This window comes from Sminthopsis crassicaudata, chromosome 3 (genome assembly GCF_048593235.1).
Source record: "Sminthopsis crassicaudata isolate SCR6 chromosome 3, ASM4859323v1, whole genome shotgun sequence".
In the NCBI taxonomy this organism is placed as follows: domain Eukaryota; kingdom Metazoa; phylum Chordata; class Mammalia; order Dasyuromorphia; family Dasyuridae; genus Sminthopsis; species Sminthopsis crassicaudata.
Window position 1 is genome coordinate 211,265,380 of NC_133619.1, and position 14,290 is coordinate 211,279,669.

The 14,290-nt window shown below is 32.7% G+C and overlaps 1 protein-coding gene across 8 annotated transcripts in view; it reads right to left on the reverse strand.

Annotated features, from left to right (window-relative positions):
- Positions 1-3,676: 3,676 nt before the first annotated feature.
- Positions 3,677-14,290, reverse strand: part of PPEF1 (protein phosphatase with EF-hand domain 1) — a 157,106-nt gene continuing 146,492 nt past the window's right edge. For all 8 annotated transcript variants that reach the window (XM_074299878.1, XM_074299876.1, XM_074299873.1 and 5 more), the window contains 3 exons: positions 7,258-7,421; positions 6,182-6,266; positions 3,677-4,295 (listed from right to left, as the gene is read on the reverse strand). In XM_074299878.1, coding sequence (XP_074155979.1) covers positions 4,108-4,295; positions 6,182-6,266; positions 7,258-7,421 — 437 coding nt within the window. In that variant the 3' untranslated portion in view covers positions 3,677-4,107. The remainder of the gene's footprint in view (positions 4,296-6,181; positions 6,267-7,257; positions 7,422-14,290) is intronic.

Sequence of the window (14,290 nt, forward strand, 5' to 3'; positions counted from 1 at the left end):
GCCTTGTTCAGCAAGTAGCATCTTTCACAGAGGAACTTCTTACCAGTCCTCTACTTATGAGTCATTTGTCTCATCTTCTCAAGGCTGCTGGAGATTCCCAGATGTAATTTGTTGATCCCAGTTACCCTCAATCTTGTAATATTAAGAAATGTTTAGATTAAAGGTAGACATTTCCTATTAAGCGCATGTCCATCAACTGAATAAGTTGTGCTATGTAAATGTAATGGAATATTATTGTTCTATTTAAAAATAATAAGCACGCTGATTTCAGAAAAGCCTAGAAAGACTTACATGAACTGATGCTAAGTGATGTAAGCAGAACCAAGAGAACATTGTACACAGTAACAAGATGATTATGTGATGGTTGTAGCTCTTTTCAACAATGAAGTGATTCAAGGCATTTCCAATCGACTTGTTGAATATGGATCAAAAAAAGGTATTTTCACTTTTGTTGTATTTTCACTTTTGTTGCTTGCTAGGTTTTTTTTTCTTGTGTTTTTTTCCTTTTGATCTGATTTTTCTTGCACATCATGGCAATATGGAATATGGAAATAGGTTTAAAAGAATTGCACATGTTTAACATGTAGGATTATTTGCTGTATTGAAGAAGAGGAGGGAAGGAGAAAAGATTGGAATACAAGGTTTTGCAAAGGTGAGTATTGAAAACTATCTTTGAATGTATTTGGAAATACTACTTAAAAAAAGAAAATAAGAGATTTTCTTCACTATAACCTTACATAATTCAAGGGGCTATGGCAGACTGATCTTTGGCCTTTGAGTCAAAGATCTTCCCCTTTGTAGGAGTCATTAAGAAAGTATCATTAAGAAAGTTGGATTTTAAAAATCCAACCAGTGCATCCAATTCTTTTTTGTTGTGCACTCATATTTTGCTCAGAACTGACTCAGTATTCAGATGGTCCATTTGTTCATAAGCACTCAGTAAAAGTCTGTTGATAGTTTTCTTAATTGGGTCTGGACACTTAAGATTTGCAAATTTCCACATTGATTATCCCTAATGCCAATTTAATCTTCTAAAATTGAGGTATGCAGCCCAAAACATGGAGCCAAAATGAAAACAAAAGCATAAGTGGTCATATTTACAATAGTTACAGTCATATTTATAATAATTAATAGCAATACATACCAGGATGCAGTAAATAGAAAGTACCTTGGCTCTCAGGTTAGAGGATCTTGGTTCAAATCTCCCACTTATTTTAAAAAGAGAAAAGTAGATATTTTTGTGTGCTCTCCTAGTCCAAACTTGGCCATTAAAGTCATCTAAACCAACCCCTTAATTTTACAGATGAAGCCTTACAGAAGTGTTAATTTTCCATCAGTTGCTCTAATGGGACTCCATAAACACCACCCCTCCCCCAGGATAAAGTCATCACCTCAAATCTCATCAGCAGGAAGCTGATCCAGCCTTGATATTCAATACTTTCTCAGTACCCTCAGCTACCTTTTCCTTCTAGCTCAAGGATTAGAGGATAGAGCAATAAATTGTCAAAGCTTTCTCTATTACAGAGAACTCAAGAATTTCCAGATAACTTCATTTTCCATCAGCAGTTCTGCTTGGTTTCCTTTCCACAAATCCCATACTCCCATACTACTGTATCCTGTACCAAGAACTTTCTGCTGTTCTTCTGCTCTGTTCCTTTTGTGTATTGTCTTTCCCTGAGTCTGGACCTTTTATTCTATTGATATGGGGAACTTCCAGATACTCCCTCTACCAGTGTAGTTCAATACTTCTGAAACTGTCTTGGGCCCAGATTGTCTTAGTTCCAAGGCTGGCTCTCTACCCACCACATGGTACTGCCTCTAATGGAAATTTTTTTTTTTTCTGAGAACTGTTCATATCCTTTGAATATCATTCATGGAGAATGACTCCTGGACTTATATATTTGTGTAAGTTCTTTTCTTTAAGATTTCTTTTGGTTCAGTCTTTTAGGAGATGATAGTCCTACATTCCAAGTTCTTCCCCTAACACATTTTTGCTGATCACTAAAATTTATTAAATTTCATAACTTAATCCAGTAGTTCTCTTTGGGCAGTCATACTGCCAATTGTTCCTTACTTGGTCCTGATTTTTCTATCTTTTCATTTGAAATAAGAAAAGACTTACTCTCTGCTCTCTCAAGTTTGAGGATATCATTAAAATACCTTTGTTCTGGCAGTCTCCCAAGGGTAAACAAAGCTTCTTCTTCTTTTCTTCCTTACAGATAGCCTTAGAAAAAGCTATTTTCTCTGTAATTGAAGTATGGAATCTGGCTTTTCTTAACCTATCTTGTAAACCTAAGCACTAGTTTTCCTTCTTAAAAGCAGCCAGAAGCTATACTCGGGACTAAAATGCTAATTTTAGATTCTGAATTCTTTGGCATCCTTCTCCAGAAAAATGGGAAAAATATCATAGCCTCTCTTTAGAGAGACCTATTTTCTGAAGCTGATTAGAATATTGTCAATGCACAACTAAATATAATTCTACAACACATTTTTGAACAATACAATTTTTCTTTAACAGGCATTATACAATTTATTCTGTTCCACATTTAAAGAGATTAGTGTCTGAATATAAAAACAAGACAATATAATCAACAATTTTCCCCCATATATTTGTACTCTTGGTTTACTGTCTCTGCTTTTAGAGTAGTTAAAGTCACTGAAAACCCTTCGCTGGCTTTGATTAAAGGTTTATAGGAAAATTTGGCCAAAAAAAAAATTAGTTTACAAGGTAGAAATAAGTCTAGGAAAAGGTATTTAGAATCAATAGACAGTGTTTGTGACAGACGATCCCTCTTTAAGGAACTGAGTGATAGTGGGAATGGGAATTGTAGACCAAAGAAGAGAGGTGCATGAGAAGTATATGTTGGCAAGGAGTGCCAAATCCTAACACCATTTCCTGATGGAAGAATCACTGAATGTAACAAGTCATTATTGTAATCAACTATTAGGAGCCAAGGGACTAAGTTAAGCTAGACTTAAAGCTCCACAAAAATAATGACCCTGTCCTATCTTAAATATCTTTATCTCTCCTCAATTCCTACTATTGGACTCTGAATATATTAGGCATTCAATAAATATCTTTTGGATTTAATCCATGGCTACATGCTCTTATTTCTCAAGAACAGGATTAACAAGGGGCAAATTCCAGTCTAAAAGTTAGAGTAACTGCAGGCTTTCCTGGGAGACTTCATAGGTTAGCCACTTTCATCCTTACCTTCCAATTTTAAAATGAACATTTTTGCCACAAAAACATTAGAATTCTTGAGCTGAGAATTGATCCTATATGCAATTAGTAATGCAAAAAAAGACTGCATCATATATAATCAGGAGAAAAACAAAACTCTTGTGATCACAAAAACTTCTCTAGAGTTCAGTGCTCCAAAAGGTGTGTGCCTTATTTGAGAACCATTGGAAGATGGGAAGTAACTGAGTTAGAAGAAAATGCCCAGAGTATTTTCTTTTTCTTATTTCTTTCTAATGCACAATTTCTCTATAAATTCAGCAATTTTAAGGGTAACTATGTGGTTGGAGTAGTTTCATTTATGCAGGATGACTTCTGATGCTACTCCAAGTTTACCATGTCATCCATCTGTACCTTTTACTTTGTTCAAGAGGGACTTAGCAACTAAGGGGGACTAAAGAGGATTTAAGAGGGACTTAAAAAAATTGCAGAGATGGCAATAATATTTTATTTCACTAATTCCCTGTTATTCCTCATCCTATTGTTCCAAGATCTTTCACATACAGAATACTGGCTAAATATCTTTGATTTTTTTTTTTTTTTTTTTTTGCCTCTCCAGACTTCTTTAGTAGTTTAGTACTATTCTGATTGTATTTTGATCTCCAGATAAAAGTAGATCTATGGGGCCAGTACCCAGGATCAAATCTTGATTTCTCATTTGACAATGTATGGCCCTAAATCTAGAGCATAGACCCTATAAGAAGGTATACATAACTTTTTTCGTTCATTAATTGCTCACTGGGAACTTCTTGTATTCACACTATTTATCCTTATGCTATGAGCCCTGATAAAGATTTCAGTTCTGCATGAGAGCCTAACATTGTAGAGACAGTCTAAGGAATTTCATACATTTTGAGATTTGAGAGTTATAGCTTATTTGTGGCTCTGTGAACCACATCAAAGGCTGTTAAGAACTCATTGAAATCAATACTGCCATCTTTGTTGAGATCCATACTGTGAGCCACTTGATCAACATGAGACTCTTCAATGTCAATGTTATAATGAGAGCAAAAAAGTTTCCACATAGCACGAAATTCATCCATGGAGATCAGACCTGAGGAGAAAAAAAGGATGTGAATTTTCATTTAATGACCCATCACAGGAGCAAGCAAGACATGTGGCTTTATCATGAAATAAGTGAGCCAATCAACAGCTTTATCACATCACCAATTAACAAAATGTGAAGTTCCGAAAAAAGAAGCATAATAGAGATCTGAAATAGTGGAAAAACAGCATGCCATTTATAATAATTAAGTGAAAACAAGAGGTATGAAACAGTTAAGAGTGGGCAAATAATGAAACAATGATGTTTGCTTCTGTCATCAGACAGAATTATTTAAAGTATAGGAATTATAGGAATTATATATATATATATATATTAACATATAAATTAACATATATATAAACATATAAAGTATAGGAATTATTATATATTATTATATATAGGAAGTATAGGAATTATTTAAATAAATAAATAAATTATTATTATGAATTAATTTAATCAATTAAATTAAATTAATAGGAAATTTAATTTTCCTTAAAATACAGAACAAAATTTTATAAAGTTATAGGAAAATCTGGAACTTAGGAGAAGTGTTTGAATGAAATAAAACTGTATAGTATCTAGTCACAAAGGTCTGACCTGAGAAATGACTGTCTCCATAATTTCAAACAATGAACTACTTTGGTAGTAATTACTTTCAACATGTTGGGTAAATAATTACTCATAGAATATTTTGACAGAATATATCTATAATGTTGATATTGCTGGTGGATGAGGACTGGTTGTCATGAATGATTTCTTTTTATTGTCATTTTAAAGTAATTTATTTGTATTTAAGCTTATCCAATGTTCAGTTGAGTAACTAAGTTTTTCTATGTTATTTTTTAAAAATAAAATTTGAATTATAATATTAATAAATAAGCATACATTTGGAGAAAAAAATTTTAAAAGGAGTAAATTTGCTAATCTTGAGAAGCTACAGGGGTACAACATTATATCCATTGTCAGATATAGTCAATGTATTTTGCTTTACTTCTTTTTTTTTGTTTAAGAAAGTATTTGACACGAGATGGGGTGCTGATTTTATTCCTAAATGACTACTATAAACAAACAAAAAAAACCTTAATTCAAAAAAAATTTTTTAATGTCCCCTGCCATTCCTGGTGATAGCTTTTTTAAAGATTTCTCAAAGTCTAGCTAATATATATAGACTGTTGGAGTCCTGCTAAAGGGTATGAAAATAGAGGACCAGGGGAAAGAATTCCTTATGAAATCTTCAAATTTATTGGTTAGAGAGGCAAATATATATATATGATTCCAATGCTTATAGAGCCAATACATAGTATACTCTTTGATATTCCTGTATCATTCTAATGAACCCAATCTACTGAGATGCAAATGGTTAGAGATTTTGGCAACTTCAACAGAAAATGTAAATAGTGTGATACACATCAGAGCAAAATTATCATTCCTATGTCTTCAAGTGCATTTCTCCCAAATGCCTTTGGTCTCCATTGTGGATTGCTTTTCCTGTTCTAAATTCAAAGATATATCTTTGATCTTATATAGTGGAGTTTGCATTTTGCAGTGGGCAAGGATCTTTATCAATGTATTAAAACAGGTCTGCCTGTGCTAATTTTTTGGGGGGGAAGGGGAAATTAGTGAGCTAAGTTATTGTAAGTTTCAAAACCTGAAAAGAACCCTTACCTCCTGGCCCTCTACAATGGACTAAAATCTATCTTGGGTTTCTGAATCACTGGTCTAACAAAAATTATTTTTGAGAGCCACAAAAGTTGCCATATCTATGATTTATATTTTAATATGTTGAATAATGTTTAGCAGAAAATAGCAATGGGTAAAAAGAATTAGAGTTTTCATTTCTGAAAAACAGGCTACCCTTGTTTCCTTTTGCCACAGAAATAAAGTAATTGCTTTACCTGACTGATCTTTGTCGATGACGTTGAATATGATCTTCAAGTCGGATCTGTATCTGACCAGAGTTTCTACCATCCCTGCTTTAGCCTAAAACAAGTATTTTTTAATTTAGTATTTATTTTAAATTAATGGAGTAAGATTAAGCATCAGTACAAAAAAAGATAGGGATGAGCACCTATGATGTCATGAGAACAGGGAATTCCTGAATGAAGAAATTCTATCAATGGAGATAGGTATCCTCTATGATTTTTCAGTGTCAGTTAGGTAGGAAGTATGAGTCAGAAGTGGGATTTAAAACCTAGTTTTTCTGGCTCTAAAGTCAGCTCTCTAATCACTATGCTGCCTTGCATCGTTATTATCAATAATACTCCAATCATATTATCTTTTAGTAACACCATGTGTTAGACATCTTTCTCTTCTTCCTTCCTCACAATTCCACAAAAAATATTTTGGATAATGCATATAATTTCTGCTAGCATGAGGAAAGCACATCTCCTTTCCTACCTAGTACTGTATAAAATTTCAAAAGTAACAAAACACCTAGTCCAAATCCTTATTTTTATAGGTGTAAAACTGAGACCAGAGAGGTAAAGTCACTTGCACAGTGTGACTTAGTGGTCAAATTGGGATTCAAGCCCATATGATCTGATCCCAAATCCAAACCTCTTTACAATCACTCTTGAATGTGCCAAGCATTTGTAATTCTGCCATTGCAGTAATCACTTCTATAAACAGACATGCAATTTATAACTTAGGACATAAATTTTACTGAGTTGCCTGAGGGTCAGATGGGATATATGAACTTACGTCTTTCTAATTCCAGGTCCCCTTTTATCCACTATTCTAGGTTACCTTATCTCTTGAATTACAAATTAACTATATATTCTCTTTTAGCTTTGGAAATCAGCAGTTTTTTAGAGAATAAGATATAACTCCTTTCCTCATAGTATTATTCTCTCAGTCACTCCCTGTCCTACTCATCACTCATCCCCAAACCTGGAAAGAATCAAGTCATTCCAACCTTACAGAATAGAGGTTCATTCCCTGAAAGATTAATATAGAATGTCATACTTCTTACCACTTGTGGAGCCCTTACAACAGGCAGATCCTTAAAACCCATATTATAAAGAACATATCCATCCTCAATTGTTTTGACCAGTCGAGGGCATAAAGACATCCATGGCAAATGCAATTCTAAAACTTCCTCTGTAGCCTTTGCCCAGTCACTGAGAGAAATCTTTCCTAAAAAGAAGAGCCATAACAATTATCATTTTGCAATAAAATTTCTATTAGTTGACAAACATAGCACTTTAGATTTGCAAAGTACTTTATTCATACTCATTTGAGCTTCATAACAACAACAGTACAAAGAAAGTACTATAGCTATTACTATCCCCCTTTTATGTAGAAGGAAACTGATACAGACATTTATATATAATGAAACAACTGGGTAATTGGGGAAAACTGAGATATTTACAATCAACAAGCTTTAACTCAGTGACCACTAAGTTAAATCATATCAAGACTGGTGATGAAAAGATGAAAAAAGTCTCCTGCCCTCAAGGATCTTATATTTAAGCAAGGAACACAAAATATACATGAGCTAACTCTGAGTAACTCTGACATATGGAAAATTACACATTGAAGAACAAAGTTCTGCTAGTGGGTTAGAATTCTTTGTTACATCAGGTCTCATGGATTCCAGAGAAGTTCTCCCTAAAAACCTTCTTCCTTGCAGGGAATAGGAAGGTTCTCCCAAGATAGGAGGAATATGTGACCAGGAACATCAGGGTGAGGTGAAATCATGAAGGGACAAGATTCAATCATGAGTGAGAGGAGTCACTAGTAGTCAAATTGACTGATGATGTGTAGAGAAGTGAAACCAAGTACAACAAGGTAGTAACTTGGGTTGAACTACCACTAGATGATCAGAATTGCCTCTGACTATTGCAGTCATATAAAGCTTTCTGAGAGCCAAGAGGAGAGGCAGCTATGATTGTTACTGAAATTTCTCCGGAAATTCAGATGACTGATTATAACGGGGCATTTCCACGTATCTCTTCTACTTTTTTCCCCACATAAAGAGAAGGCAGTACCAAGGTTTACTGTTCTTTAGTTCCTTTTATAAATTTTGTCTAATTAGTTTAGTATGTCAGTCTTATAAAGTCATCAATCATAAATTCTGTTCTGTTTATTTCATTATTCATGAAATAAAAAAGAAAAAAGTGAATAATGTGTGAGATAAAATGAAAAGGATAGAAATTCTGATTCTTTGCTTAAATTTTTGATAGGAGGCAGTCTGGGACATTTTTTTTTACCCTTCCTTTTCCCAAATGATACTTAGGACTTCTTAAAAGAGGATTGTGGGAGGATAATATATATTTTATATATATATATATATATATATATATATATGTATATGTATATGTATATGTATATGTATATATATAATATTTTATAAATATCCCAAAGCTAAAGCTTTCTACATAAGTACTTTCTCCCTTAGGTGAAAATGACTTAATTATCATTGTCTGTCTTGTGGAGGCTGACTGATGTTGAATTGCATTGCCTTCTCTTCTCCTGTAGGGAGTGGTGCCTCACACTCTTAAAGTAGAAGTTAAAATAAAATTTCTTAAATATAATGTAACATTTAAATAATAAATGATGATTTATATTTATTGCATTATTTTTTACATTTATTTATATATAAATTCTTTTGGCATTGAAAGCTCTTCATAAACCCTTTGCCCTTCCTACTTTTACAGAGGCAGCTAGGTGGCACAGTAGACTGAGTGCTAGGCCTGGAGTCTGGAAGATTTGAGTTAAATTTTAACCTTAGACACTTACTAGCTGTGTGACCCAAGCAAGTCATTTAATCCTGTTTGCCTTAGTTTCCTCACCTGTAAACTGAGCTGGGGAAGGAAATGGCAAACAATTCCAGTATCTCTGGCAAGAAAACTCCAAATGGGGTCATGAAGAATTAGACAAAACTGGAAAATGACATAACAACAATAAAATCCTACTTTTATATTTTTTTCTACATCTAATTCTCTTCTACAGATTCTATGACTCATCAACATAGAACTACTGTCATTTCTAAGAATATAACACTTTATCTCTATATGTTCACACTGCCTTTCCTTTACCTGTACTATTAAATTCCTCTGGCTTCCAATCAAGAGGTGGATCAAATGATCTATCTAACTACTAATGTCTCTCAGACACTTTCTATTTTTTCTTGTTTATATATTTCTCACATTAGAAATTTTTTGAAGGTAGTTAAAGACTATTGGCCTTTCTTTGTAATCCCAAGGTTCAGTTCAATGCCTGGAAATATTTATAGTTGACTTTATATCACTGAATCACTGAAACAAAACTTATTATTTGCGACGTATATGATGATAATAATTAGCATTGATATAGCACTTTAAGATTTGCAAAGTGTTTTTGCAATATTATCTTATTTTCTTTTCACAATAACATTTAGGCACAATTACTAGTATAAATCTAAGTTTAAAAGATAAGGAAATTAAGGCAGACTGAAGTAAATGACTTGCCCAGGCTCACAAAACTAATAAGGGTTTGGCCAGTTTTGAATTCAGGTATTCCTGACTATAATCCAGCATTTGATCTAAATCACTTATCTATTTCTTTTACATTGTGATGACTACATTATCCTCTTTGAAACTATTCTCCCTTGATTTACATGCTTCTATACTTTCCCAATTCTTGTTTCACCTAATACCTCTTTCTTCCTTTGCTCACTCATTCATTTAGTTAATAAAAATCTATGTGATCTATGTTCCAGATAAACAGAAATATTTTCAGTTTTTGAAAAATATTCTTTATTTTCTTGACTCTATACCTTTGCTCCCTTGATTTTGTAAGAATGTCCTCTTTCCTAATCTATACCTGTTAAAATCATAACTATCTTTCAATGACTGACAGAATATCCCTCCAATGTTGAGTCATGCCTCATGTTCAACGAGAAATGATCTCTCCTACACATTTCCATAACATTGTGTTCATACTTCTAAAGATAGATAAAGCATTTACTAAGACCCTATTTTCTATGCAGTATACATGTCTTAACTTCATTATTACAATTAAGATCCTGAGGGAAGGCATTTTATGGGGGTGGGGGAGGGCAGTGTGAGGCAGAACCAAGATGATGAAGTGATTCACCTGAACTTAAAACATTCTCTTCAAAATAACTTTAAAATAAAACCCCAAATTGAATTCCAGAGTGGCAGAGCCAATAAAAAGTCAGTATAAGACATTTTTTCCAGTGTAAGATGTCATTGGGGAATGACATTGGATTTGCCTGGAATGCAATGCAGGCCACAGCAAAACTGCCAGCACATCAGCAGCAGATCTTGGAGGTGGCTGCATCTATTCTCAGTCCACAGATGAAAAGGAAATTAAACAAACAGTCAGAAAGGGATTACAGGAGAACCTTTCTGGTACTTAGAGCAGGATCCTGTTGTACTTCCCAGTTCAGAGTTGTACTTTCAAGGCAAAGAGGGATACTGACATTCATGGCTACAAGGACACAGGAGCCATGGTCACAGTTACATGGCAGAGAAGAGTGCTTGTGGTCATTCACAATGGATCAGGAGCCTTGGTCATAATTCCAAAGCCAAGAAGAAGATCAGCATTTGTAGCTGCAGAGGAACAGGGTCCCTTCTTTGGTAAAGACCAAAGAACAGGCCAAGTTCTCTTCTCAGTGACCACATCTTCACTTGGATCATACCACCTTAAAAACACTAAAAATTTAACAGACTCCTAAAACTAGCTCTGAAAACAGCAACATGAAAAATCTGAAGCTTGGAAGAGTGCTCCTTCTACCCCAGGAACAGAATCCAACTTTAACATAAAATTAAACATCAAGAAATACTCTGGGAAAACAACAAAAATATGAATCCATAAAAAGCTATTATGGTGTCAAAGAAGATCAAGACAGGAATTCACAAGACAGTATGTCAAAACAGCTACAAACAAATCCTCAAAGAAAACATGAATTGGATACAAGTCCAACAAGAATTCCTACATGAGCTCTACTAGAAGTTTAAAAATCAAGTAAGAGAAGTAGAGGAAAAATTGGCGAAAGAAAAGAGAGTGATGCAAGGAATTTTGAAAAGATAATCAACAGCTTAGTAAAAAGGGCACAAATAAAATAATACATTAAAAAACAGAATTTGCGAAAGGGTAAGAGGCACAAAAATCCACTGAAAATAAGCACTCTTTAAAAGGAGGATTGATCATGTAAAAAAAAAAAAAAAAAAAAAAAAAAAAAAAAGGTATAAAAATTCACTGAAGAAAATAATTCCTTAAAAATTAGAATTGGTTAGATGGAGGCTAATAACTCCATGAAAACTCAAGTAACAATCACAGCCAAAAAAAAAATCAATTTGAAAAAATAGAAAATAGAAAATGTGAATAATCTCATTGGGTAAACAATTGACCTGGAAAATTAATTGAGAAGAGATAATTTAAGAATTATTGGACTATCTGAAAACTATCATAAAAAAAAAAAGGCCTAGACAATATACTTCAAGCAAAATTGCCATATATCCTTGAATCAGAAATTAAAGCAACCTACTAATCACCTCCTGAAAGAAGAAATGAAAATTCCCAGGAATATCATAGCCAAATTCCAGAGCTCCCACATCAAAAAGAAAATACTGCAAGCACCCACAAAGAAATCATCTAAGCATCATGGATCCATAGTCAGGAATACACATAATTCAGCATTTTCCACATTAAAGAGCAGAGGTCTTGGAATATGATGTTCTGGAAGACAAAGGAGGTAAGTTTACAATCATAAATAATCTACATGGCAAAATTAATCATAATCCTTCTAAGAGAAAATGGATATTTAATAAAATAAAGGACTTTCAGGAATTCCTGAAGAAAAGACCATAGCTGAATAGAAAAGTTTGCTTTCAAATACAAAACTCAAGGGAAGCATAAAAAGGTAAACATGAAAGAGAAATAATAAGGGAATTAATATGGTTAAAATGTTTATATTCCTTTATGAGAATATGATATTTGCAACTCCTAATAAGTTTCTCATTATAAGAGCATTTAGAAGGAGTATACATAAACAGAGAGTATGGATATGAGCTGACAATGATGGGGTAAGAGTATAGTTTCTGAGCTAATGAAAAGGAAGATAAATTAAAGATGGCCGTAGTCAGAAGCAAAACAGAGGAAGGACAGATAAAAGAGAAAGAGGGAGGAAAAGGTAAAAGAGAAGAAGAGAATAAGATGGAGGAAAATACATAGTTAGGGATCATAACTGCATGTGAATGAGATGAATTCACCCATAAATCAGAAAGCAGAATGGATTAAAAACTATAATCCAACAATGTGTTGCACACTTGAAACAAAGTAGAGGGGGAAATAGGGTGGGGTTGGGGCTGCCAATGCTTGAAACTTACTCTCATTGGTTCACAGAGGTAATAACATATTCAATTGGGTAATGAAATTGAGCTGACTCAATAAGGCATTAGAAGGGTTAGGGTTAAAAAAAAGCTAAAGAGATGAATAGAAATTTAGAAAAATTGTCTATGATAGACCTCTGGGGGGGCGGGAATTGAATTCTAATAGAAAGTAGTACATGATATTTTCACAAACACTGATCATGCTTTGAGGCATAAAATTCTCACAAATGCTAAAAAGTAGAAATATCAACTGCATCTTTTTCAAACCAAAATGTAATAAAATTATATTCAATAAAGGATCAGGGAAATGTAGGTTAAAATTAAATCAAAACTAAATAATCTAATCCTAAAGAATGAGTGAGTCAAAGAACAAAATTGTTGAATCTGTACATCTCTAAATACATCAATAAAACAGAGAAATAGCAGATCAATGATTAGGCATGCAATTAAAAATACTAGAAGGAAGAAAAAATTTTAAATCTACAATTAAACACTAAAATGGAGTTATTTTGCTTAATTATATTCCAGTAAAGATAACAATCTAAGGAAAAGAAATGAATATTTACAAAAATATAAAATTGCCCAGATTAACAGAAGAAATAACCCCATCATGGAAAAAGAAATTGAACAAAACATAAATGAACTTCCTAAGAAAAAATCCCTAGGACCAGAGAGATTCACAAATGAAGTCTACCAAACATTTAAAGAATAATTAATTCCAATACTATATAAACCACTTGGAAAATTATTTTTATGACACAAATATGGTACTGTTATCTAAACCAGAACAAATTAAAAAAGAAAATTATAGACTGGTTTTCCTAAAGATTAATGATGCAAAAATTTTTAATTAAATACTAGCAATTAAATTAAAATTACCTCAATATATCACAAGGACTTGACTAAATGGGATATATGTCAAAAATGAAGTACTAGTTCAATATTAGGAAAATTATCAACTTAATCATAACAACAACAAAAACAATAAAAATCATATGATTATCACAATGATGCATAAAATGTTTTTGACAAAATACAACACTCATTTCTATTAAATACACTGAAGGCATAGGAATAAATAGAGCCTTTTATGTTGCAGCTATCTAAAATCATAAAATCAGGGTTGAAGCAACCTCTATCCCCTCTATTATTCAATATTGTCCTAGAAATGCTAGTTAAAGCAATAAGAGAAGGGGAAAAAAATTGAAGGAATTAGAAAAGATAATAAACAAAATGATTGTTCTTTATAGATGATATGATAGTATAGTTAGAGAACTATAGAAGAGAAACTAAAAAAAAAAAACAAAAAACAACTATTTGAAACAAATAACTTCAGCAAAGTTCCAAGATATAAAATAAACTCACATAAATTAAAACATTTCTAAATCCAGCAGAAAAAGATAGGAGAAATTTAAAATAAATGCAAAATATAAAATACTTGAGAGTTGGACTGCCAAAACAAATCCATATGAACACAATTGCAAAACACATTTCATACAAATAAAGGCAAATCTTAACAGTTAGAGAAATATTAATTATTTATAGAAAAACCAAGTAAACATAATAAAAATGGCAATTCTACCTAAATTAATTTACTAGTGCCATACTAATAAAACTAACAAAAATTATTTTATAGAAATAAAATACTAGAAAAATAACAAAATT